Genomic DNA, 25,927 nt, shown 5'->3' with positions numbered 1-25,927 from the left:
TTGCCTGAGACCAGCGGAGGTTGCAGTGAGCCGAGATCGTGCCATTGCACTCCAGCCTGGGTAACAAGAGCGAAACTCCGTCTCAAAAAAAAAAAAAAAAAAAAAGAATACAAAATTGGCCGGGCGTGGTGGCTCAAGCCTGTAATCCCAGCACTTTGGGAGGCTGAGGCGGGTGGATCACAAGGTCAAGAGATCGAGACCATCCTGGTCAACATGGTGAAACCCCGTCTCTACTAAAAATACAAAAAATTAGCTGGGCATGGTGGCGCGTGCCTGTAATTCCAGGTACTCAGGAGGCGGAGGTTGCGGTGAGCCGAGTTTGCACCATTGCACTCCAGCCTGAGTAACAAGAGTGAAACTCTTTCTCAAAAAAAAAAAAAAAAAAAAAAAAGAATAGAAAATTAGCTGGGCATGGTGGCGTGTACCTGTAATCCCAGCTACTCAGGCTGAGGCAGGAGAATCGCTTAAACCCATGAGGCAGAGGTTGCAATGAGCCGAGATTGTGCCACTGCATTCCAGCCTGGGAGACAGAGTGAGACTCCACCTCAAAAAAAAAAAAAAAAGAGGAAAGAAAGAAAGAAAAATCTATTTGGGTATATATATATTGTGTGTAAATATGTAGACTGGTGGCTTTCAGAAAATCTTCTGCCTTTACCTATGACCTTAGTTAACTCCATTTCACATGAGACCACCTGGGGCTAATGTCCCTGAATGTCTATGATATTGGTCCTCTGGGCTCATAAACAAAGAAGAGTTTGGCCCACAAACTGACAACGAGGCAATCTTCCCTCTCAAAACCAAACCTGGAAGCCTCATCTAAAACTTGTATTAGTCACACTGCTGGTCAGAGGAAGTAAGCCAAGTCCCCCTTCTTCAGCCACTTGATAACAGTCCTTGATCCAGTCAGGGGACTCTTGTCAATCTTGTTTCCTGGAGCAACTTCCAGAATACACCTGCCTTCCTAATGCTCTCTTTTCCCCTTCCCCACAGTATTCGTGGGCTGCCACAGGCAAGAGCCGGCTCTGTTTAACACTGATAATGATGACTTCACTGTGCTGAATGGCGGGACAGTCCAGGTAAAACACCATGTCCATCTGCAGGACAAAAGGAAGATGTTCTCTGTGCATGCCCAGATTGCTGCTGGCCAGGAGCGCTTGGTTGCTGTGGCCATCGTGCGCCAAGTCAGCCCTTCAGAGGAGCTAGTATTAGTCCTCAGCTGCCCACAGCTTGGGCGTGAGCACTGATCTAAGAAGGGTAGTGCTTGCAGCTACGCAGCAGTGGAGTGCCTGAGGTCAGGCCAGTAGAGCCACGAGCTGCCTTGTGAGTAATCACCCAGTGTGCTAGGCCCCTTAGATTCCCTCTCCCACCTCCCTTCACTTCCTTCCCTTATCATTCATGTTAACTCCCAACTGAAGGCAGTTCTAAATGCAGGCTTGCCAATTCCGTGAGCCTCAAGGAAGAGGCACCTGGGGTGCTTGGCCATACTTTGTTTTAATTTTTGAGTGGCTAATATAGCCATGTGGTTCAAAAATAAAAAGTATTAATAAGCTATACAATAAATAATCTCCCCTTGTTTGCTTCCATTTGCCTAAAGCCCTCTTCGCCCCTCCGATAGAAGACAGTTAATGACCGTTCCCAATTTCTTTCCTTCCAGAGTTTATATATAGTCTATAATTATATGTGTTACATGTTTATATTTTACATGTTATCTATTTTGTATATATGTATATATAAACAGAATTTTGGGCCAGATGTGGTGGTTCACGCCTGTAATCCTAGCACTTTGAGAGGCCGAGGCAGGCAAGGGATCACGAGGTCAGGCGTTTGAGACCAACCTGACCAATATGGTGAAACCCCGTCTCTACCAAAAATGGAAAAATTAGCCGGGCATGGTGGTGCGCACCTGTCATCTCAGCTACTCAGGAGGCTGAGGCAGGAGAATCACTTGAACCTGGGAGGTCAAGGTTGCAGTGAGCCGAGATCACACCTTTGCACTCTAGCTTGGGAGACAGAGCAAGGCTCTGTCTCAAAAAACAAACAAACAAACAAACAATTATTTTCCCTCTTATGCAAAAGCTAGGATACTGTTCACATGTCTATACCTTTATTTTTCTACTTACGAATATATCAGCCCAGTGTCTGCCCTCTTCCCAATATTAGTGTTTTCTGTATTCTCCCAGACTTCATCCATGTATAAGAAAATATGACTATAGGGTCTTATTTCCTACCCTTTTACACAAAAGATGAAACAGTGCCTGGCATGTATTAAGCACAATGTGTTTGTTAAATGAAATGATAAACTATATTAAGCTGCCCTATACCTTAATATTTTCATTTGACAACATATATCAAAGATCAGGCTGGGTGTGGTGGCTCATACCTGTAATCCCAGCACTTTGGGAGGCCAAGGAAGGTGGATCACTTGAAGTCATGAGTTCGAGACCAGCCTGACCACTATGGTGAAACCCCGTCTCTACTGAAAATACAAAAATTAGCTGGGTGTGGTGGCACATGCCTGTAATCCCAGCTGCTCAGGAGGCTGAGGCAGGAGAATCGCTTGAATCTAAGAGGCAGAGGTCATACTGAGCCGAGACTGTACCACTGCACTCCAGCCTGGGTGACAGAGCAAGACTCCATCTCAAAAAAAGAAAAAAAGAAAAAAAAAAAATCTTTCCCTGTTGGCACATAGAGAGCATAGTTATTCTTATTTTTAGAGCTGCATAATATTCCACTAGGCATGTGTGCTGTAGTATATTTCACTGGTCGTCCTCCATAAGTAAACACCCAGTTTCCCTTGCAATAATAGGCCCATCTAGGTCTCCTCACCCTTAACTCTTTTTTTAAATTTAACATAGGGTCTCACCATCTTGCCCAGGCTGGTCTTGATCTCCTGGGCTCAAGTGATCCTCCCAAAGTGCTGGGAATATAGGTGTGAGCTACCATGCCCAGCTACCTTTAACTCTTAACAGATGAGAGTATGTTGAATGTGTCCCAGCTATTTGCACATCTGGTTTAAGGGGTTTCTCTCCTTGCAGGAAAGAAAGTCACTGAAGGAAAGGAAGTCATTGACGATCTTCCCATCCAAACATATCTTACGAAGACACAAGAGAGAATGGGTGGTTGCTCCAATATCTGTCCCTGAAAATGGCAAGGGTCCTTTCCCTCAGAGGCTGAATCAGGTAGGACTGTGCCTTCTCCTGGGAGTCATTGATAGCTGCAGGAACCCCCATCCAAAGGCCTGCATGTGAGATTTCTTGCTACTGAATGTGGGGGCCTAGAGAGGAAAACCTCTCCTATGTGAGCAGATTCTACTATGGCATTGTCCCTCTTCACAGAGGATTCTTTGTCACAGTCATGGGATATCTGTTACTTTGTCAGCTGCCATTTTCTTTTTCCTCCAGCTCAAGTCTAATAAAGACAGAGACACCAAGATTTTCTACAGCATCACGGGGCCGGGGGCAGATAGCCCCCCTGAGGGTGTCTTCGCTGTGGAGAAGGAGACAGGCTGGTTGTTGCTGAATAAGCCACTGGACCGGGAGGAGATTGCCAAGTATGAGGCAAGTAGCCTTTAGTGTTTACTGTAAATGTCTCCTCAGAAGTGGGGTCCTAGGCCTGGTGAGGTGGGTGGCACCAGGCTGACCCCAGAGCTGTGTACCCCACAGCTCTTTGGCTATGCTGTGTCAGAGAACGGTTCCTCAGTGGAGCACCCCATGAACATCTCCATCATCGTGACTGACCAAAATGACCACAAGCCCAAGTTCACCCAGGACATCTTCCGAGGGAGTGTCTTAGAGGGGGTCCTGCCAGGTAAGAGGATTGGGAAGGGGACTGCTGTGGGGCTACTGGGCTCACACCCTTAAATGCTAGAAGATCCCCCCATACCTGATTTCCTTGGCTGTATATCGGATTACCTAGGGTCTACTTAAAAATGCAGATTCTCCCCTTCTATCCCAAGGTTCCTAAATAAGAATGATCCTGGAGCAGAGCTCTGGAATCCGTATATTTGAAATTTTCCCCAAAGCTTCAGATGATCAGCCAAGCTTGGGAGGCACTAGCTTTGGAACTTCAAAGACCTAGATTTGAGTCTTGGCTTTGCCTTTTTACTGGCTGTGATCCTGGGCATGTTCTTGACCTCTGAGCCTCAATTCTCACATCTAAAAATTGGAATAATATCAACCTTGAAGAGTGCTGAAGATTAGGAATATCATGTGCAAACTTACGTAATACAAAGCACCTAACACAAGCCTCTTGAGTGCATGGCAGCCACAGGGAACACAGCAGACTAGAGGTGTTAGCACATGGCTGATGGAGGCTGGGCATAGTGGCTCATGCCTGTAACCCTAGAACTTCGGGAAGCCAAGGCGGGCAGATTACTTGAGATCAGGAGTTTAAGACCAGCTGGGCCAACATGGTGAAATCCTGTGTCTACTAAAAATACAAAAAAATTAGCTGGGCATGGTGGCGGGCACCTGTAATCCCAGCTACTTGGGAGGCTGAGACAAGAGAATCACTTGAACACAGGAGGCAGAGTTTGCAGTGAATCAAGATCGCACCATTGCACTCCAGCCTGGGCAACGGAGCGAGACTTTATCACACACACACGTAAAAGAGTTCTAGAAGTAGACAGGGCTGGAGTTGGAGCTGGGAGAAAAAGATACTCACCTTTCTCTCCAGGTACTTCTGTGATGCAGGTGACAGCCACAGATGAGGATGATGCCATCCACACCTACAATGGAGTGGTTGCTTACTCCATCCATAGCCAAGAACCAAAGGATCCACACGACCTCATGTTCACCATTCACCGGAGCACAGGCACCATCAGCGTCGTCTCCAGTGGCCTGGACCGGGAAGTGAGTGGCACTTCTGGAAAGTGCTGTCTACCCAGACTTGCCCAGGCTGGGGTCTGACTCTGACAGCAGAAACTCCTGTCCTTGCCCACAAAGCCCAAGGCAGAACAATGAGGACCCACGTCAGCTGGGATGGCTGCTGCTGTGTTCAGATGCGGATGCCCCTGGCTCCCTTGGGTCCCTGGCCCGCTGCCAGCCAATCTTGTTAAATCTCCTCCAGGGCTGGGAGGCAGCTGTAAAATGCCTACTTTTGGTATTTTCTGTAGGTTTTCTCATTTCCTCTTGGAGTGGCTCACTTAGTGTGCACATTACCCAAATCGGTCCCTTGTGTGCCACAAAGTAAAATTAGCTCCATGGATACTGGAGTTGCCGCCTGCTTCTTAATTAATCCCTTTACCCAAGTCCTGACTCAAAACCAGGCGTCCCCAAACTACGGCCCATGGGCCGCATGCGGCCCCCCTGAGGCCATTTATCCGGCCCCCCACTGCACTTCAGGAAGGGGCACCTCTTTCATTGGTGCTCAGTGAGAGGAGCACAGTATGTGGCAGCCCTCCAACGGTCTGAGGGACAGTGAACTGGCCCCCTGTGTAAAAAGTTTGGGGACACCTGCTCAAAACTCTTGTCCTGAGGCCAGGCATGGTGGCTCATGCCTGTAATCCCAACGCTTTGGGAGGCTGAGGCGAGAGGATCACTTGAGGTCAGGAGTTCAAGACCAGCCTGGCCAACATGGTGAAACCCCATCTCTACTAAAAATACAAAAATTAGCTGAGCATAGTGGCAAGCACCTGTAATCCTACTTGGGAGACTGAGGCAGGAAAATCACTTGAACCTGGGGGAGGTTGCAGTGACCCAACATCATACCCTTCCAACCTGGGTAACAGGGCGAGACCCTGTCTCAAAAGGGAAAACAAACTCGTTCTGCATCAAAAAACAAAAAAAAAAACTCATTCTGGAGCAGTCAAGGGTCAGGGGGCAATGCCCAGGCTTTCCTAGGACAGGTCCAGGAGAACTGTTTGGATCTCTGGTTCCCTTTCCAACAACACCCTCTGCATCTGTTCTCCTGGCAGTGGGCAAGGGGTGGTGCAAGAGTCAGCATTATGATCGGGAGAGACACAACTCTTGATCCACACACCCCTGAGCCAGTGCTTCCTGGAGCTCAGGGGAGGGACCCTTCAGACTGAACCCACAATGGGCTTTTCCTCTCCTCTCCCTCTCCCCAGAAAGTCCCTGAGTACACACTGACCATCCAGGCTACAGACATGGATGGGGACGGCTCCACCACCACAGGGGTGGCAGTTGTGGAGATCCTCGATGCCAATGACAACGCTCCCGTGTTTGACCCCCAGAAGGTAATGCTGCTTCCTCACTCAGTCCCTCATCAGATAACAAAAGACCAAGGTTTGTCTTTCTGAGGAAATTGTGGAACCAGTCTATATTGCTTCAAGTGCCAGCCAGTCCCAGCACTATGGCTGTGTGACCTTAGGAAAACTACCTAACCTCTCTCTGTGCCCCATTTCCTAATCTGTGAAAAGGAGACCATGATAATACCTACTGCATTGTTGTGAGTTTCAAATAAAATAATCTATGGGCTGGGCGCAGTGGCTCACGCCTGTAATCCCAGCACTTTGGGAGGCCAAGGCAGGTGGATCACGAGGTCAAGAGATCGAGACCATCCTGGTCAACATGGTGAAACCCCGTCTCTACTAAAAATACTAAAAATTAGCTGGTCATGGTGGTGTGTGCCTGTAATCCCAGCTACTCAGGAGGCTGAGGCAGGAGAATTGCCTGAACCCAGGAGGCGGAGGTTGCGGTGAGCCGAGATTGCGCCATTGCACTCCAGCCTGGGTAACGAGTGAAACTCCATCTAAAAAAGAAAAAAAGAAAAAAGAAAAATAATCTATGTATTTTTCTTAACACAATACCTGAAAATAAGTGCTTGATATGAAAATCTTTGTTGATATGAAAATATATTTGCCTTGTACCTACACCTGCCCATCTTTTCCCAGTGAATGTTTGTGCACCTCCAAGGCAGAGGACTCAGTGCCAGTCAAGGTGCCAGTCATGTCCTCCCAATTCCATCTTTAGACAGCTCTCAACGTTAGTTAGGGCTGATTAAAAATTTGTAATGAGGCCAGGCACAGTGGCTCACACCTGTAATCCCAGCATTTTGGGAGGCCAAGGCAGGCAGATCCACTTGAGGCCAGGAGTTGAGGGACCAACCTGGCCAATATGGCAAAACCCCATCTCTACTAAAAACAAAAAACTTAAGTAGGTGCAGTGATGCATGCCTGTAGTCCCAGCTACTTGGGAAGCTGAGGCATGAGGATTGCTTGAGCCTGGGAGGTGGAGTTGCAGTGAGCCGAGATTGCACCACTGCATTCCAGCCTAAGTGGCAGAGGGAGACTGTCTCAAAAAAAAAAAAAAAAAAAAAAAAAGTGTCCAAGCAAATGATTTTCTAGTCTTCGTCACCTGTCCCAGAACCTCTAAAAAATTCCTGTTCAGTGTTCCAGCCAATTCAGGCACCTAGCCCTTCTTGCCACCTTCCTTATTACTCTCTGATCTCAGCTGGATAGGTAGCTACACGTTGCAGGGGCTTAGGCATGCAAACCAGTGAGATTCTGGAACATCAGGCCCCTTCGTGTAGGGAAAGCAGGTGCAGGATTGGTGTGGTCTGTGCCAGCAGCTATGAGGCTGATGCTGAGGACATCCTGTTGCTGTGTGTACCCTGAAACCCCTCAAAGTGGGTGGGTGGGTGGTCAAGGAAAGGATGAAGGCATGGGGATCCCCTGAGGTTGGATGGAGGCTTGGGGGAGGCTTGGGACAGTCATCGTCTCTGCTCTGATAGCTCTGTGCTTCTCACACTGACAGTACGAGGCCCGTGTGCCTGAGAATGCAGTGGGCCATGAGGTGCAGAGGCTGACAGTCACTGATCTGGATGCCCCCAACTCACCAGCGTGGCGTGCCACCTACCGCATTGTGGGCGGTGACGCCAAGGACCATTTTATCATCACCACCCATCCTGAGAGCAACCAGGGCATCCTGACAACCAGGAAGGTGAGTCAGTTCGGGGTTTAGACAATGGCTATACCTGGAGCAGTCAGGTCTGCAGCCTTCAGGACAAGGAGCCACTGCCTACCATGGGTTAGTCACCAGGAATTGTGCCAGCCCAGTGGCTCCCAATGCTGTTCTACCACTCTCGTGTTGAGGAGTCCCTTTGTTCAAACTAAATCTTACCCAGGAGCCCATCTCATAAATAGGTAAGAGTCGCTGATCTAACTGAAGCAGATCAGTGAAGCCTCCTCCCAGACCAGTGTCTGGTGGCCTCCCCAAATCAGTCTCACATAGAGGGTCCATTTTATTGAAATCCATGTTAACTTTGCATTTACTCTAAAACTAATGTCTAGGTGTTTAGATAATGTTTTAAATCACATAGTACATTTGCACACTCTTACCTCTTTAAAAGTCTCGTGTGTGTGTGTGTGTGTGTGTGTGTATTTTTGTTTTTATTGGGTTATAGGACATGCATTGGGTCAAAAAGTCTGCATAAGATTGGGCACAGTGGCTCACACCTATAATCCCAGCACTTTAGGAGGCTGAGGTAGGAGGATCACTTGAGGCCAGGAGTTTGAGATCAGCCTGGCTAAGCGAGATCTCATCAGCACTAAAAAAAAAAAAAAAAAAAAAAAGAAGAAGAAGAACGGTGGGGTGGGGAGGTGGGAAGAGATAGCATGGGGAGAAATGACAGATAAAGGTAAGGGGACGGAAGGCAGCAAACCACACTGCCATGTGTGTACCTATGCAACAATCTTGCATGTTCATCACATGTACCCCAAAACCTAAAATGCAATTAAAAAAAAAAAAAGAAGAAGAAGAAGATAGGGCATCAGTTTCTTTACTTCCTGGTTTACTATGAAGAATGGTGTGGTTTAAGAAGCAGGGTATAAAATAATAATATTTTAAAGACTGGGGTTTGCTGTCCCCTTTTCTGCAATAATAGTTTATAATGCCACTTTGACATTGTTAAATGATGTGAAATGAAGTTCATTTATAATATAACTACCCTCACTCATAATTCCTAGAATAGAGAATGTCCTAACTAAAAAAATTCAGCCTGGGCAACATGGAGAAATTCTGTCTACACTAAAAGTACAAAAAGTTAGCTGGGGCTGGGTGTGGTGGCTCATGCCTGTAATCCCAGCACTTTGGGAGGCTGAGGCGGGCAGATCACCTCAGGTCAAGGGTTTGAGACCAGCCTGGCCAACGCCATCTCTACTAAAAATACAAAAATTAGCTGGGTGTGGTGGCATTCTCCTGCAGTCCCAGCTACTCAGGAGGCTGAGTCAGGAGAATCACTTTTTCCCAGGAGCTAGTGGTTGCAGTGAGCCAAGACGGTACCGCCACACTCCAGCCTGGGTGACAGAGTGAGACTCTGTCTTAAAAAATTAGACGAGTGCAGTGGCACATGCCTGTAGTCTCAGCTACCCAAGAGGCTGAAGTGGGAAGATCACTTGAGCCCAGAAGGTCAAGGCTGCAGTAAGCCATAATTGAGCAACTCTATTCCAGCCTGGGTGACAGAGCAAGATCCTGTCTCAAAAATTAAAAATTGTACAAAAAAGTTACTGAATATAAGATACTTTGGTATGTAAAGTTTGGGGCACAACTATACTAGAAAGCATAACTAAGTGATCAGTTCCCCACATCCATTTGTAGAATCATCCAAATGTAGCGGCGGACACTGTGTTATCCTGGCAGCTCAAACTGCAAGTCATGTTGATGTCTTCAGAACAGTAAAGAAGCAACTCTTGGGAAAGTCCTGAACAAATTAAAATACGACCTCCCCTCAGTAGTCGCATTCCTGGAAAATGCAGTATATACCAAAACCACACAAAAACTTGGCTTATATGTAAACCCGTTCTGGCGTCTAATAATATTAAATAGATTTTCACATCCAGGAGCATATCAATGTCCATGGGATATTGACAAGTCACATGGGATATGGGACAGCTCATCATGTCTGTAACATTCTGATTCTGGGACACAGCATCCCTGCCCCAGCCTGTAAATGCCAGTGGTATCCTGTCATTATGACAACTAGAAATGCTTCCACAATTTTGTTTTGTATTGTTTTGAGTCTTGGTGTATCAACCCAGGCTGGAGTGCAGTGGCACAGTGTTGGCTCACTGCAGCCTCAACCTCCTGGGCTCAAATGATCCACCCACTTCAGCCTCCCAAGTAGATGAAGCTACAGGCATGCACCACCATATCCAGCTGATATTTGTATTTTTGTAGAAACTGGGCCTCCCCATGTTGCCCAGGCTGGTCTTGAACTCCTGGTCTCAAGGGATCCGCTGGCCTTGGCTTCCCAAAGGGCTGGGATGATAGTCATGAGCCACAATGCCAGGCCCCTCAATTTTCTCAAACATCTCCACCATTCCGCTTGGAATCGGTGTTCTAGGGCTTATTCATACTGTTACCTTTAGGATGGTCTGAGAGGCCCCATTACATGTGCACTGAGGAAGCACAGGAGTGTATATGGGACAGGGAAGGGGCAGCACTGTTGCTAGTGGGGGCCTCAAGCCCCTCAGTATTGGCTCTTCTGACATCTCAGCTGTACTGCACAGGGCCTCCTCTCAAAATGCTGGTCCAGGTCCTTGTTCCTTTCTCTCCTAGGGTTTGGATTTTGAGTCCAAAAACCAGCACACCCTGTACGTTGAAGTCACCAATGAGGCTCCTCTTGTGCTGAAGCTCCCAACCTCCACAGCCACCATAGTGGTCCATGTGGAGGATGTGAATGAGGCACCTGTGTTTGTCCCACCTTCCAAAGTTGTTGAGGTCCAGGAGGGCATCTCCACTGGGGACCCTGTGTGTGTCTACACTGCGCAAGACCCTGACAAGGAGAATCAGAAGATCAGGTACTCAGGAGCTGGGCTCAGTGAGGAGCTGGGCTCAGTGAGCAACATACATGGGTATGTTGGGTGGGTGGGTTATTATGACCAGCATTTGTTCTGGTTACCATAAAGATTGTTAAATAGGAATATCCCTCCTGTGTAGGTCCTCCTCTTCCTACTTTCTTTGAGACTGAAGACTGAACAGGGGTTCGAGGGCAGGTATTTCTCACTCTGTTATGTACCTCTGCTGGGACCCCTGCATCTGCTGCTTTAGGCCTCCATTGATGGGCGAGGTACATTTTCCATATGATTCTGCTTAGGAGCCCAGAGGCCATCCACCAGTTGGTATGAGGAGGCCTTGAATGGCAACATCAGAATTCTAAATATTCTGGATGTGACAGATCTTAACTTTTCCTCTTCAGCTACCGCATCCTGAGAGATCCAGCAGGGTGGCTAGCCATGGACCCAGATAGTGGGCAGGTCACTGCTGCAGGTACCCTAGACCGTGAGGATGAGCAGTTTGTGAGGAACAACATCTATGAAGTCATGGTCTTGGCCACGGACAATGGTGAGAGCATACTCCCAGCCCTCCCACAAGGGCCACCTTTGGTTTTCAGGTCACATGACACAGCACAACGTGTTCCCTCCACAGGCAGGATATGGTGTCAGGGAGGGATATTCACAAACCAATCCAGATGGTCAAAGGGGTCTTTCAGAGGAGTCTTTTTTTTTTTTTTTTTTTTTTTTTTTTAAGAGACAGGGTTTTACCATGTTGGCCAGGCTGATCTCGAACTCCTGATCTTGTGATCCACCTGCCTCAGCCTCCCAGAGTGCTGGGATTACAGGCATGAGCCACTGCACCCAGCCCTCAGAGGAGCCTTTTAAAGACTTCTTTTAGGATTCCAATTTCCCTAAAACCCAAGAATTGGGAGGGAGACAAATGTGGTGACTCAGGCCTGTAATACCAGCACTTTGAGTGGCCTAGGCAGGAGGATCACTTGAGCCTAGGAGTACAAGAGTGACTTGAGAAACCTACAGAGACCCCATCTCTCCAAAAAATTAAAAAATAAGAATTATAGACCAGACATGGTAGCTCAAGCCCATAATCCCTGCACTGTAGGAGGCTAAGGCCAGCAAATCACCTGAGGTCAGGAGTTCAAGACCAGCCTGGTCAACATGGCAAAACCCCATCTCTACTAAAATGTAAAAAATTAGCTGAGTATGGTGGCACATGCCTGTAGTCTCAGCTACCCGGGAGGCTGAGGCATGAGAATCACTTGAACCCAGGAGGTGGAGTTTGCTGTGAGCCAAAATTCTGCCACTGCACTCCAGCCTGGGCAACAGAACAAGACTGTCTCTAAATAGATAAATAAATAAATAAATGATCAGAGTGAGGAGAGTCCCTTCAGCCTTAGTTTTTGGTTCACTGAGTCCTGAATTAGCCTGTCAGTTTTCCCCTTGTGATTGATTGCTAGGGGCTGACTGGACAGTGCCATAACCGATTAGTCATCACACCATGACAGATGGGGGGTTATAATGTAGTTGTCACCCCTGCTTGACATGTCATGAACCAGGACCTGCAGGAAGGTAAGAGCTTGCAGCAGGGCTGTGAAGGGAGGCTTCCCTGCAGCTGATCAACAAACACTGAAGTAGCCATAGGTAGCCAGTAGGTTTCGCTTTGTAGTTACAGTGGCTGCCGGGTGAAGTGGCTGCAACTGTGCCATGAGCAGTTAGTAATGTCTGCTGTGAACCGAAATGAGAATGAAGCCCAGCTGGCATGTAGGTGCCATGGATTGAAGCAGGGGCCGGGAAGCTCTTGAGGGGTGAGAGCTGGGCGGTAAACAGGAGCCTCTCTGAGGCTGAGTGGGTAGGGCCCAGGGAGCTCATCTTATGTGTCACTATGAACAGGAAGCCCACCCACCACTGGCACGGGAACCCTCCTGCTAACACTGACTGATGTCAACGACCATGGCCCAGTCCCTGAGCCCCGTCGGATCACCATCTGCAACCAAAGCCCTGAGCCCCAGGTGCTGAACATCACGGACAAGGACCTGTTCCCCCATACTTCCCCTTTCCAGGCCCAGCTCACACATGACTCGGACATCTACTGGACAGCAGAGGTCAACGAGAAAGGTACCTAAGTGAGTGGTGGTAGCGGGTGGGTGCCAGCCCCACTGGTGGGCATCTGTCCTACACCAGGATTCCACACACGTTCGCATCTAGCATCTTGTGGAGGACAGAGGCAATGGTCTCCTCAGGAACCTCACTCACATGCTATTTATTAACCTGGTGGAGACCTTTGGAATTCCATAGGACCCCTAAAAGACCATTGTAGCCCAACCACCTTCCTGTGTAGATGGAAAAACTGAGGCCTCGGGAGGGAGGGAGGGAGGGAGTGACCTGGCCCATGTCACATAGAATCAGGACTCCAGCACAGTGATCGTAGCCAACACTCACTGAGCACACTGACTGTGTGCCAGGTCTACTTCATGTGCTCTGCATAGGTTAGATTCCTTCATCCTCACAGCAGCCTGTGAGCAGGTATCTCTCTCTTTCTCTTTGTCTCTCTCTCACATACACACACACACACACTCATGCACGCACACACACCCATTTTACAGATGAGGAAAACAAGGCTTATAGAAGCTGAAGTATCTTGCCAGAAGCATTACAACTTTAAAAATAATGTCACCAGGATTTTTTTTTTTTTTTTTGAAATGGCGTCTCACTCTGTCTCCCAGACTGGAGTGCAGTGGCACAATCTCAGTCCAGTGCAACCTCTATCTCCTGGGTTCAAGCAGTTATCCCTGCCTCAGCTTCCTGAGTAGCTGGAATTACAGGTGCTTGTCACCGTGTCTGGCTGATTTTTTATTTTTTAGTAGAGACGTGGGTTTGCCATGTTGATCAGGCTGGTCTTGAACTCCGGACTTCAGGTGATCATCCCACATCAGCCTCCCAAAGTGCTGAGATGTACAATTGAGAGCCACCACACGGCCTACCAGGATTTTAATCTAGGCAGTCTCACTCACCAGGGTGTGCTGCTGCCTACCATTGTTTGAACTCTGATGAAATACAAAATAGCCTTTTCTAGTTTTCCTTATTTAATTTTTCTACCAAACTCTGTGGGTCAGTATTTTAATCCCTATTTACAGCTGAAAACCTGGGGTTAGAGAGGTTAAATAGCATGCCCAAAGGCAGACAGTGGTAAGTGGTAGAAGTTGAAGTCAGGCTTTGACTGTAGAGCCCCTGTCAGTTCACAGGTGGCAAAACTGCCATCCACCTCCTTGTCCTACCTCTTTCTGATCCACCAGCTCCAAGGTTCTCAGTGATTGCTTTCAGTTGTCATGAGAACCAAAGAGGGGTCTTACTGGCATTCAGTGGGTGAGGACCCAGGGTGATGAGAAAGGTGGTTCCAGCCCCATGTGCCTATGAGACCCCTGCAGGAACCCTGTCTCACCCTGGTGTAAAATGTTTCCGCTTTACTCTTGGGGCTGGAGTCCCCCAGATGGGAAATGGGGAATCTCTGCCTTTAGATTCTTCCCAAAGAAACTGAACAGCAATTTCTATTGCTGCTTAGCCCAGTCCAAAAATGACTCAAGAAACCTGCTTTAGACACTGCATTATCTGATTTGTTGTGATTTCTGTGATCTGGGTGTCTATATCCAGCACCTTTCCGTTGGGGAGCCCAAGTTGGTCTGCTGTCACCTCCCTGTAGCCTAGAAACCATTTTTGTCTCCTTTGTGTATACCGCCTAAGAGCTTAAACTCTGGAGCCAGATTGCCTTGATTAAAGACCTGACTCCTCCGTTTACTAGCCTTGTGACTATGAGTAGTTTCTAAACTTCATTGTGCCTCAGTTTCCTTGTCCGTAGGATGTGGTCCATATTTGTACCTACATTCCATACAGTTATTATAAAGATTAAATCAGCGAATACAGGAAAAGCATCTTGTCTGATATATCACTGCTCAGTAGATACGAGCAGCCATCTTTAACGCCATTATTTTCCAATAACAGTTGCAGGTAGGCTCTGTCAAAGCATAAGCATTATGGTTGGCCAGGTTCGGTGGCTCACGCCTATAATCCCAGCACTTTGGAAGGCCAAAGCAGGCGGATCACCTGAGATCAGGAGTTTGAGACCAGCCTGGCTAACATGACGAAACTCTGTCTACTACGTGGTGGCAGGCACCTGTAATCCCAGCTACTGTGGAGGCTGAGGTGGGAGAATTGCTTAAACCTGGGAGACAGAACAAAATTCCACCATTGCACTCCAGTCTGGGTGACAAGAGCAAAACTCTGTCTCAAAAAAAAAGCATAAGCATTATGGCCAAAATCCAATGTTACTAATACCTATAACAGTATTGATAACCTGGTTCTTGGCTTTAATGTCATTTTTCTATTTGCCCTTGTCCTGTTGTCAGGGAAATTAATCCAGACTCTACCCCATGTGACTTCAGGCTAGCTCTCTTAACTCCCTAAGCCTCGATTTCTGCATTTATAAAATGAGGATAAGAGCAGTTCCCACCTCTTAAAGTTATGGTGAGGAGCAGGGTAGGGCCTGGCACTTAGTGTCCATTTAGTCACCACTGCCATCATCATATCAACAACTGAGAAATCAGCCTTACAGGATGGTTAGAGATGTTTTAGGGACATAAACCCCATGTTGGCTGCTCTGCAGGGTAGACAAGTTGTTCAGCCTGGAGAGCTGTTTTCTATCTCCTGCCACTAAATGGGGGGGACAGAGTGGATTCTCCCCTCTGGCCCTTTGACTCAGAGGAGCCCAGTGAGAGTGCAGAGCATTTTAACGGAAAAAACTTGAAGTCTGTGCTGAGATAGGCTGGCAAGCCTGGGGGTGGGTGGGGTAGAAACTTGGGGGTTGTTTTTGATTCCCCAAGTGATTGGGGGCAACACTGGCATTTAGTGGTAGAAACCCGCAATACTGGGGCAAATCCTGCATGATGAAAAAACTTCTACTCAGGCTAACAGCTCCTTTCTTGAGAAGGTTGAGTCTAAACCGAAGGCCTTTCTTCAGAGAGGCTGCCAATATTGTATTCGTCCCCCACACACATAGCCCCCTCTCCACTCTGGGATTGCCACTCGGTCTTCCCCAAGTGGTGCCCAGTGTGCAAACTAGGCTGGTCTTTGCTTCTGCTCTGTGGTTAGCCTGCCATCCCCTGGGCCTTAGAAGGCCGGTTAGCCCAATGCATGCCTGCAACCTCATTTCTGGCATCCTACACTTGTGTGATCACTAATGCTGTGATAAGAGAGGTTAGCATTTGATCCAATCTGCCTGACATTAGCACTTACATAACCAAGTCATGTACATTTAGTTTTATTAATAATTGAATGCCGCCTGGCATGGTGGCTCACACCTGTAATCCCAACACTTTGGGAGGCTGAGGAGGGCAGATCACCTGAGGTCAGGAACTCAACACCAGCTTGGCACAAAAACCACCTCTGCTAAAAATACAAAAGCTAGTTGGGCATGGTGGCACAAACCTGTAGTCCCAGCTACTCGAGAGACTGGGACAGGAGAATCACTTGAGCCCACAAGGCAGAGGTTGCAGTGAGCTAAGATCATACCACTGCACTCCAGTCTGGGTGACAGAGCAAGACTCCGTCTCGGAAAAAAATAAAATAAAAATAAAATAAAAAAATTGAATGCTCACTTGGAAATATGGGTATTTCATATAAGATTGGGTTAGCTAGCCGGGCGCGGTGGCTCAAGCCTGTAATCCCAGCACTTTGGGAGGCTGAGGCGGGCGGATCACAAGGTCAAGAGTTCGAGACCATGCTGGTCAACATGGTGAAACCCTGTCTCTACTAAAAATACAAAAAATTAGCTGGGCATGGTGGCACGTGCCTGTAATTCCAGCTACTCAGGAGGCTGAGGCAGGAGAATTGCCTGAACCCAGGAGGCGGAGGTTGCGGTGAGCCGAGATTGTGCCATTGCACTCCAGCCTGGGTAACAAGAGCGAAACTCCATTTCAAAAAAAAAAAAAAAAAAAAAGATTGGGTTAGCTATTGGCTGTTCTGCCTATGGTGTAGCCATTTTTATTCCTTTATTTTCTTAATAAACTTCTTTTTACTTAAAAAAAAAAAAAATTGGGTTAGCTGTCCTTTAGGAAGAGTATTCTTTTTGAGGCAAGGAACAGTATAGCAGCCAGTGATGCAGAGGTTATTGGTCTTGCATAACATGGCTTTTAAAACTTCATGTTTTAAAAATACTGTGATTATTGATTTTTTAAAAGTAAAATGATGAATTAGTTTTTTTATCCCAATAATCCTTTTCATTATGGTGAATTTTGCTTTAGCCGAAGATCAGCTTTTACTGCTGTTTTCCAAGTGTGCTTGTGTATTTCTCCCCATTGCCCACTTGTGGAGGCTGTATTCTCAAACTTGACTCACAGTATACTCAGATCCCTGCACTCATGGTATCTCATGGCTAATCAATGATATGTTCACTCCAGGTGACACAGTGGCCTTGTCCCTGAAGAAGTTTCTGAAGCAGGACACATATGACGTGCACCTTTCTCTGTCTGACCACGGCAACAAGGAGCAGCTGACGGTGATCAGGGCCACCGTGTGCAACTGCCACGGCCATGTGGTGACCTGCCCTCAACCCTGGAAGGGGGGTTTCATTCTCCCTGTGCTGGGGGCTGTCCTGGCTCTGCTGCGTGAGTACCAGGCACCTGCCTCCTCTCTGAGGATGAAGGAGTTGAAAGACTGGATTCCACCTTGAACTTCAACTTCTGGAACTAAGAGACTACCCACATTGCCTGTCTACTCTTAAACATTTTTTTTAGACAGGTCTCACTTTGTAACCCCCAGGCCGGAGTGCAGTGGCATGATCTTGGCTCACTGCAACTTCTGCCTCACTGCAACTTCTGCCTCCCAGGCTCAAGTGATCCTCCTACCTTAGCCTCCCAGGTAGCTGAGACTACAGGTGTAGGCCACCACACCCAGCTCATTTTTGTATTTTTTATACATAGGGGGCCTCACTATGTTGCCCAGGTAGGTCTCGAATTCCTGGTCTCAAGCAATCCACCCACCTTGTCCTCCCAAAGTGCTGGGATTACAACTGTGAGCCACTGTGCCTGGCCTACTCCTTAAACTCTTGATTCTAAGAATGTCAATCAGTAGGTCTTTCTGGGGCATGTGGAATGTTCCAGGCTTTGGGGATACAGTGGTGAGCAAACAGACTTCACCCTGCCAGCAGGTCGTCTGGAGGCCTGCGCAGTGGTTCTGAAAGGATGGTTATATACCGACAGCATTAGTATCACCAAAATTCGCTATTATTAGAAAGGCAAATTCTCAGGTCCTGCTCCAGACTTACTGATTAAGAAATTTAGGAATAAGCCGGGCGCGGTGGCTCAAGCCTGTAATCCCAGCACTTTGGGAGGCCGAGGCGGGTGGATCACGAGGTCAAGAGATCGAGACCATCCTGGTCAACATGGTGAAACCCCGTCTCTACTAAAAATACAAAAAATTAGCTGGGCATGGTGGCACGTGCCTGTAATCCTAGCTACTCAGGAGGCGGAGGCAGGAGAATTGCTTGAACCCAGGAGGCGGAGGTTGCGGTGAGCCGAGATCGCGCCATTGCACTCCAGCCTGGGTAACAAGAGCGAAACTCCATCTCAAAAAAAAAAAAAAAAAAAAAGAAATTTAGGAATAGAACCCAGTAATCTGCATGCTAACAAGCCCCCAGGGCATTCTGATACATGCTAGACTTTGCAAATTACTGCTTTTGTGGGAGGAAATGTTTAGTCAAAAACAAATTTCTTGGCTCTAAAGATAGAACTATCACAGTTGTTTTTTCCACCTTTTGACTTGGTCCTAACAGAACACATCATCAGTCAGCAATCAATCACGTGAATACAAGAACACACTCTTGCCTGGGTGCACTGGCTCATGCCTGTAATCCCAGCACTTTGGGAGGCCGAAGCAGGTGGATCAGGAGGTCAAGAGATCGAGACCATCCTGGCCAACATAGTGAAACCCCATCTACTAAAAAATACAAAAATTAGCTGGGCGTGGTAGCGCGTGCCTGTAGTCCCTGCTGCTGCTCGGGAGGCTGAGGCAGGAGAATTGCTTGAACCCGGGAGGCGGAGGTTGCAGTGAGCTGAGATCGTGCCACTATATTCCAGCCTGGTGACAGAGCAAGACTCTGTCTCAAAAAAAAAAAAAAAAATAAGGAAATGAGGTCAGAGAGGTGCTGGGCCTTGTTGGCATTGTGAGGACTTTGGGTAGAACCAAAAATTATCAAAAAGTTTTGAGTGGAGGAGTAATGTGATTTGACTTAAGTTTTGCAAGATTCCTGCTGAGCAGACTATATGAGGGCAAAGGTGGAGGCAGGGAGATCGTTTAGGAGGCTGTTGCCATAATCCAGGTGTAAGAAGGTGATTGGAGGCTCAGCACTGAAGTGGTCAGAAGTGGTCATGTTTCAAGGTAGAGTCCCTTCAGACTGATGTGTGGAATGAGGGTAAGAGCCATCGATGATTGCAAGGCTTTCAGCTTAAGCAAGGAGAAACATGGCGTGTCCATTTGCTGGTTAGGGAAGGACTGTGGGAAGAGACTTACCAGGCCAGTCAAAGTGGAGGCAATTAGTCCTGGGTTCAGAGAAGTTCGATTTGCATCTTGCCTCCTCTCAGAGGGGAGAAGTTATGGTCTGTCCCACGTGCGTGTGCATCCTTAGAACCCATGGACTCCCAAGGAAGGTTGGGTCTGTTTTGTCTGGCTAAGGACAGACAGCGGTTCCATCAGCAGGCAAAAAAGTAATGCTCCTGGACAGCAAGTGTGTGCTCTTACATCCAACTGCCATAGAGAGACGGTTAGAGGGTCCCCTCTTAATACAGGCTTGACTGTCTGTAGGCATGACAGAAGACAGCCAGGAGCCAGCTGGCCAGTCCCCCATGTCCAAATAGCCCACCAGCCTTTCAGACCACATCACTGAAGCCAGGCTCTCTTAAAATTTCAACAATGGGGCTGGACGCAGTGGCTCACACCTGTAATCCCAGCACTTTGAGAGGCTGAGGTGGGCAGATCACCTGAGGTCAGGAGTTAGAGACCAGACTGGCCAACATGGTGAAACCCTCTCTCTACTCAAAATACAAAAATTTGAGATCCCGCCACTGCACTCCAGCCTGGGTGACAGAGCAAGACTGTCTCAAAAAATAAATACGTAAAAATAATAAAAATATTAAAATTAGCTGGGCATGGTAGTGGGCATCTATAATCCCAGATACTCAGGAGACTGAGGCAGGAGAATCACTTGAACCTGGGAGGTGGAGGTTGCAGTGAACCCAGCTCCTGCCATTGCACTCCAGCCTGTGCAACAGAGCGAGACTCCGTCTCAAAAAAAAAAAAAAAATTCTAATACTGCATTTCACCTAAGTTCAAATTACTGTACCCTATGAAAGTTGCATTATCTTGTTCTTAGTCTATGGCTAATTCAGGAGACATGTGTTGACTAAAAGAGATTCTCATTGAAAGACAATATCTGCCAAAACCTAAAATGCAAAAAAAAAAAAAAAAAAAAAAAAAGCAACATTTCTGTAACGCTTTACCAGTTCCACTGTGTTCACAAAAAGGTAATTTCTCACCCAATAAATTTATGATTTTTCTAAAAAAAAAAAAAAGAGTCACAAGAGTAGAAACTATGTCTGCTATTTCAGTGACCAGCAAAAAACATGTACTAAATTGAATGGAATTATTTATTCAATTATTCACTTATTGAATAAATGGAAATATTTAAAAAAAAAAAAAGACAATATCTGCTGGGAGGTTCCCATCTTGACATCCTGACAAAAGATTTTCTTAAGGATCAGTACCACCAATCTGGTTAGACTAATAGCATTACGGGTGAGGAGAAGGAAGTCAGAATCTTCTTAGGAGGAGGTGATACTAAGCTGAGAATGATGCATGGAAACCGTGTGTATGCATAGTCTGCCAGGCAAGGAAGGAGCCAGTATGAAGGTTCTTAAGGGGAGGCTGCTGGGTGTATTCAAGGAACACAGAGGAGGCCAATGTGCCTAGACCTTAGTGGGTAGGGGACTTGGAGGCATAGGCTGGTACCAAATCCTGCCAGCCTTGATAAGGAGTTGGAAGTTTTCCTAGGTGCAAGCAAAGCCATTGTAGCATGTTAAGCTCTGGCTACTGAGTGAGGATGTCTGAAATTAGAGGGGCTCTGAGGGCCTGGGGATCTTATCCCACTGTGTGGTTGCAGAGGGAGCACTCACATTCCCCAACTCTTGCAGTCCTCCTGCTCGTACTGCTCTTGTTGGTGAGAAAGAAACGAAAGGTCAAGGAGCCACTCCTACTCCCAGAAGATGACACCCGTGACAATGTCTTCTACTATGGCGAAGAGGGCGGTGGCGAAGAGGACCAGGTAGGGCATTGGGGGCTCTGGGATTGGGAGGTGGATGCCCCCAAGGCCCCTGGCAGGGCGGTTGGGTCAACCAACTGACCAAGTTAGCTGTGTTGACCAGACCCTGGCATGACGCATGAGTCTTCCTCCTCTTCCATCCCCCAGTGTTCTTCTAGTCCATTGCTATAGTCTTTTTGGCCCTAGCCAAGTTATCCTCAATTCTGTGTTTAATTTGCTAGGACAAGGGAGGCTGGAAATGCAGGTTTCCCAAAATCTGTGACATCATCTGTCTTGTAAGACCTCCCCATGAGCCAGAGTGTCCAAAGGCTAGGGAGTGTGGAGTGAGATGACAGTGGCAGGGGAGAGGGAGGGGACAGAAGTCCTTAGTCCCCTTCTCTCCTGCATTTCCCCACAGGACTATGACATCACCCAGCTCCACCGAGGTCTGGAGGCCAGGCCAGAGGTGGTTCTCCGTAATGACGTGGCACCAACCTTCATCCCTACACCCATGTACCGTCCTCGGCCAGCCAACCCAGATGAAATTGGCAACTTTATAATCGAGGTGAGGTGTGGTGGGCCAGCTGAGGGCCACCGTTTATTCAGGCCCAGCACCAGCCACATGGAGAACAAGCATGGGCCTGGAGTCCTCGGTCTGGGTTCAAATCCTGACTCCACCACCAAGCAGCTTGTTACCTCTGGCTTATTTGAGTAACTTCAGGGAGTCGTATCTTCCTCCATAGAACTCTAACTTGCAGAGTGGTTAAAAACAATTAGAAGGGGCCGGGCATAGTGGCCCACGCCTGTAATCCCAGTACTTTGGGAGGCTGAGGTGGGCGGATCACTAGGTCAGGAGTTCGAGACCAGCCTGGCTAACATGGTAATGAAACCCCATCTCTACTAAAAATACAAAAAGAAGCCAGGTGTGGTGGTGCACACCTGTAATCCCTGTTGCTTAGGAGGCTGAGGCGCGAGAATCACTTGAATCCAGGAGGCAGAGGTCACAGTGAGCCAAGATTGCACCACTGCACTCCAGCCTGGGCAACAAAGTGAGACTCTGTCTCAAATAAAAAGGAAAAAAAACCCGTATGAAGAATTGCCATTTTACAGACAAGGAAAGAGGTATAGAGCTATTAAGGGCTCGCCCAAGGCCACAGAGCTGGTGTGTGGTGAGTTCTGGCCCAGGCTGTTGGATTTCAGTCCTTGCCCTTACCCCCGGCCTGTGTTATACTGAGAACTTGCTGTGTGCTAGTCCCTGAGTGAATGAATTCTGCATGAGTAATGCATTATTTCATTTCAACCTCCAAAACCTTAGGGGAGGGGAGAGATGGGCTCGCAGAAGAGGAAATGGAGTCTTGCAGCTGGCGGACGGCAGGGCTGCCGCTCCTAACCACCTGTTCTCTGTTGCTGCAGAACCTGAAGGCGGCTAACACGGACCCCACGGCCCCACCCTACGACTCCTTGTTGGTGTTCGACTATGAGGGCAGCGGCTCTGATGCCATGTCCCTGAGCTCCCTCACCTCCTCCGCCTCCGACCAGGACCAAGATTACGATTATCTGAATGAGTGGGGCAGCCGCTTCAAGAAGCTGGCAGACATGTATGGTGGTGGGGAGGAAGACTAGGCCACCTCGCAGCAGGGCTGGGGACTCAACGTCAGGCCATAGAGCATGTCCAAGGGGTCTCAGTCCCCCCTTCAGCCAAGGACTTTGGAGCTTGTCAGGAAGTGGCTGTCGCAACTTGGAGGAGACAGGCTGCGAGTGTGACATTAGAGGGATTGCTTCCTTAGCCTTTCAAAATGGAAGAATGTGGGCAGTTTGACGTCAGCACTGGAAACTTCTTCACCTGGGCCTAGGTTGCCTCAGGCCAAGTTTCCAGAAGCCTCTCACCTACTGTAAAGTGCTCAGCCCTGTGTCCTGGGCCAGCAGTGACTGACCCACAAAGGACTTACTTTCTGGAATGGACCCTTCTTAGGCTTCCTGGTGCAACTTAATTTTTTTTTAAATGCCATTTCAAAGAGTTAGAGGTGGTTCTTGAAAAGTGCAGCCCCGAGCTGCTGGGCCCACCGGCCATCATGCATTTCTGGTTTCCAGACCCCAAGGCCTCCCATTTGGATAGATCACTGCATTTTTATACTGACTGTGTCTAGGTTGCTCCTGATTTTTTATTTTCCCTGCTGAGTACTGTAGATGAAGAGTGAGGACAATTGTGTAGTAGATGTTCTAGAACGTTTTTTATTAAAGAGACTTTTCCCAGAGGTGCCAGGGGAGTGAACTCTTTTTATAAATAGAAACTTTATTGGCATCTAACTCACATATGATACGACTCACCTGTTTAAAGTATACATTTTCATGGTTTTTAGAATCCTCAGAGTTCTGGCCAGGTATGGTGGTTCACGCCTGTAGTCCCAGGACCTTGGGAGGCTGAGGTGGGTGGATCTTGAAGTCGGGAGATTGAGAACATCCTTGCCAATGTGGTGAAACCCCGTCTCTACTAAAAATACATAAATCAGGCAGGTGTGGTAGCATGCACCTACAGTCCCAGCTACTTGGGAGGCTGAGGCATGAGAATCGTTTGAACCCTGGAGAAGGAGGTTGCAGTGAGCCGAGATCATGCCACTGCACTCGAGACTGGCGACAGAGCAAGACTCCATCTCAAATTAAAAAAAAAAAAGAAGGCCGGGCCCGGTGGCTCAAGCCTGTAATCCCAGCACTTTGGGAGGCCGAGGCGGGTGGATCACGAGGTCGAGAGATCGAGACCATCCTGGTCAACATGGTGAAACCCCGTCTCTACTAAAAATACAAAAAATTAGCCGGGCATGGTGGCACGTGCCTGTAATCCCAGCTACTCAGGAGGCTGAGGCAGGAGAATTGCCTGAACCCAGGAGGCGGAGGTTGCAGTGAGCCGAGATCACGCCATTGCACTCCAGCCTGGGTAACGAGCGAAAACTCCGTCTCAAAAAAAAAAAAAGAATCTCGGAGTTCTGCAAAAGGAGTGGGCTCACTTCATCCCAGCTTCCTCTGGATGGCAGAGGACTCTCAGGGCCAGCTTCCATGCCTAGGTGGGCTTGGGGAGGGGAGATCTACCCTCCTCTTTACAAAGTCAGCTGCTCCGTGAGAGAGAACTGTTCATCTCTTACCCCAAGGCTGTGGCCCTCCACAGCCCCAGCCCGGTCTCTGCTGGAACAGTAGCCCTCCCTGCAGGGCAGTGTGTGAAGACATCCTCTTCTGTGCTGGGGGGGTCCCTGCTGAATGGCAGAGGTTGGGGAATACCCAGCTGTGCTACTTCCTAGCACATCATTTAACCTCTAATTGCCTCAGAATTTACATTTACAAAATGGGAAGTTTTATGGACATTAATGAATTAATACTTGGCACACGATCTGTGCAATTTGTTGGTTGGTAACAGCTACCATTTATTGACTACTTTTTAGGGCCAGATGGGACTTTGATTATTTCCTCTAAATAAATTCTCACAATCACCCTCTGAGGAGACTTTCCCCCTTTAAAAAAATGGCCACATTGTGTGTGTGTGTGTGTGTGTGTGTGTGTGTGTGTGTGTGTGTGTGTGTTTTAATGACATCTGGTCATTATCAAAATCAAGCAAAACAAAATTAGAGAACCTACCCAAGATGTCAGTGAAATTAGAACATTCTTGACAATACCAGGGCATAAATGCAGGAATCGGGAAGAGGCAACAACGTAGAGTGATTCTGCTGGTGCACTTGTTAACGTGAAGTTCAAAGTCATCTTTGCAGTTATCCAAAAGGATCTGAAATGAAGCTGAGGAAATTGCTGATGTTGAAATAAACATTTCCTTCCATGAGGGTGACTAATTCTGTGAAGTGTCTCTGCTCAAAGCGCAGACCCTGACCCTGTATATCAGTGCCGCCTGCTGAATCGGAACCTCTGTACAGAGCCCTGCCGTGGGTTGACAAACCCTCCATGGGATGTTCATGCACACTCAGGTTTACTGAGAAGGCTCTGAAGGATGAGGCTAAGGAGTCTGAAGCTTCAGACCCTGGATGGGGAAACCAAAAGGAAATGAAGTTGGGGTTGGGCACCATGGTCATGCCTGTAATCCCAACATTTTGGGATGCTGAGGCAGGCGGATCACTTGATGTCAGGAGTTCCACCAGCCTGGCCAACATGGCAAAACTCTCTACTAAAAAAAGTTAGCTGGGCATGGTGGTGCACACGTATAATCCCAGCTACTCAGGCATCTGAGGCACAAGAATCACTTGAATCCAGGAGGTGGAGGTTTGCAGTGAGCTGACGTCGCGTCGCCTGTGTGACAGAGCAGGACCCTGACTCAAAAAAAAAAGGGGGGGGGGATGAAATAGGATGAGAAAGGTCACCTGTCCTTGGTCCTCAGGACAAAGCCACCTCCTGCCTCTCCCACTGAGCTGCTGCCTCAGATTCCCCCCTCTGCCAGGGCACCACTGCCTTTGCTGACGGGGTGTGGGAGGATTGGGTGTCTCGGTCAGCAAACACCTGCTGCTCGTTATCTTCAGCTCCCTTCTGAGAAGCCTGGATAAATCAGAAACCCTGTCTTCAGCAGAGGCTAATCATGAGACCAGCCCCTGTTCAGGCTGGCCTTCTTCCCCTTAGATATTTGAAGGAAAGGCAGCCTTCCCCAGCCTCATCTGACATCGGTGGATGGATGTAGAGACACCTGGTGATGGAGCCAGTCACCAGCCCTTGAGTAGTTTGGAAAGAACCAGAGCCTGGGCTCTGTGATGGGGACAATATTAAGTCACCTTCTTGCTCTGGGCCTGCTTCTCATCTGCAAAATGGAAGCTTACGACTCTGATTGTTTTTTTTTTATTTAATAG

At 48.0% G+C, this 25,927-nt stretch overlaps 1 protein-coding gene across 1 annotated transcript in view; it reads left to right on the top strand.

Moving 5' to 3' along the window:
- The window catches only part of CDH3 (cadherin 3), a 54,768-nt gene extending 31,418 nt beyond the window's left edge, over positions 1 to 23,350 (top strand). The window contains exons 3-16 of the mRNA XM_003936335.4: positions 991 to 1,076; positions 3,036 to 3,179; positions 3,402 to 3,557; positions 3,663 to 3,807; positions 4,675 to 4,850; positions 6,068 to 6,196; positions 7,716 to 7,901; positions 10,518 to 10,759; positions 11,158 to 11,303; positions 12,644 to 12,868; positions 17,203 to 17,409; positions 20,989 to 21,119; positions 21,514 to 21,660; positions 22,509 to 23,350. Coding sequence (XP_003936384.1) covers positions 991 to 1,076; positions 3,036 to 3,179; positions 3,402 to 3,557; positions 3,663 to 3,807; positions 4,675 to 4,850; positions 6,068 to 6,196; positions 7,716 to 7,901; positions 10,518 to 10,759; positions 11,158 to 11,303; positions 12,644 to 12,868; positions 17,203 to 17,409; positions 20,989 to 21,119; positions 21,514 to 21,660; positions 22,509 to 22,718 — 2,330 coding nt within the window. The 3' untranslated portion in view covers positions 22,719 to 23,350. The remainder of the gene's footprint in view (positions 1 to 990; positions 1,077 to 3,035; positions 3,180 to 3,401; positions 3,558 to 3,662; positions 3,808 to 4,674; positions 4,851 to 6,067; positions 6,197 to 7,715; positions 7,902 to 10,517; positions 10,760 to 11,157; positions 11,304 to 12,643; positions 12,869 to 17,202; positions 17,410 to 20,988; positions 21,120 to 21,513; positions 21,661 to 22,508) is intronic.
- The last annotated feature ends 2,577 nt before the right edge of the window (positions 23,351 to 25,927 follow it).

This window comes from Saimiri boliviensis, chromosome 1 (assembly GCF_048565385.1).
Source record: "Saimiri boliviensis isolate mSaiBol1 chromosome 1, mSaiBol1.pri, whole genome shotgun sequence".
In the NCBI taxonomy this organism is placed as follows: Eukaryota; Metazoa; Chordata; class Mammalia; order Primates; family Cebidae; genus Saimiri; species Saimiri boliviensis.
Note: the sequence above shows the minus strand (reverse complement) of the source record. Positions and strands in the feature narration are given on the sequence as shown.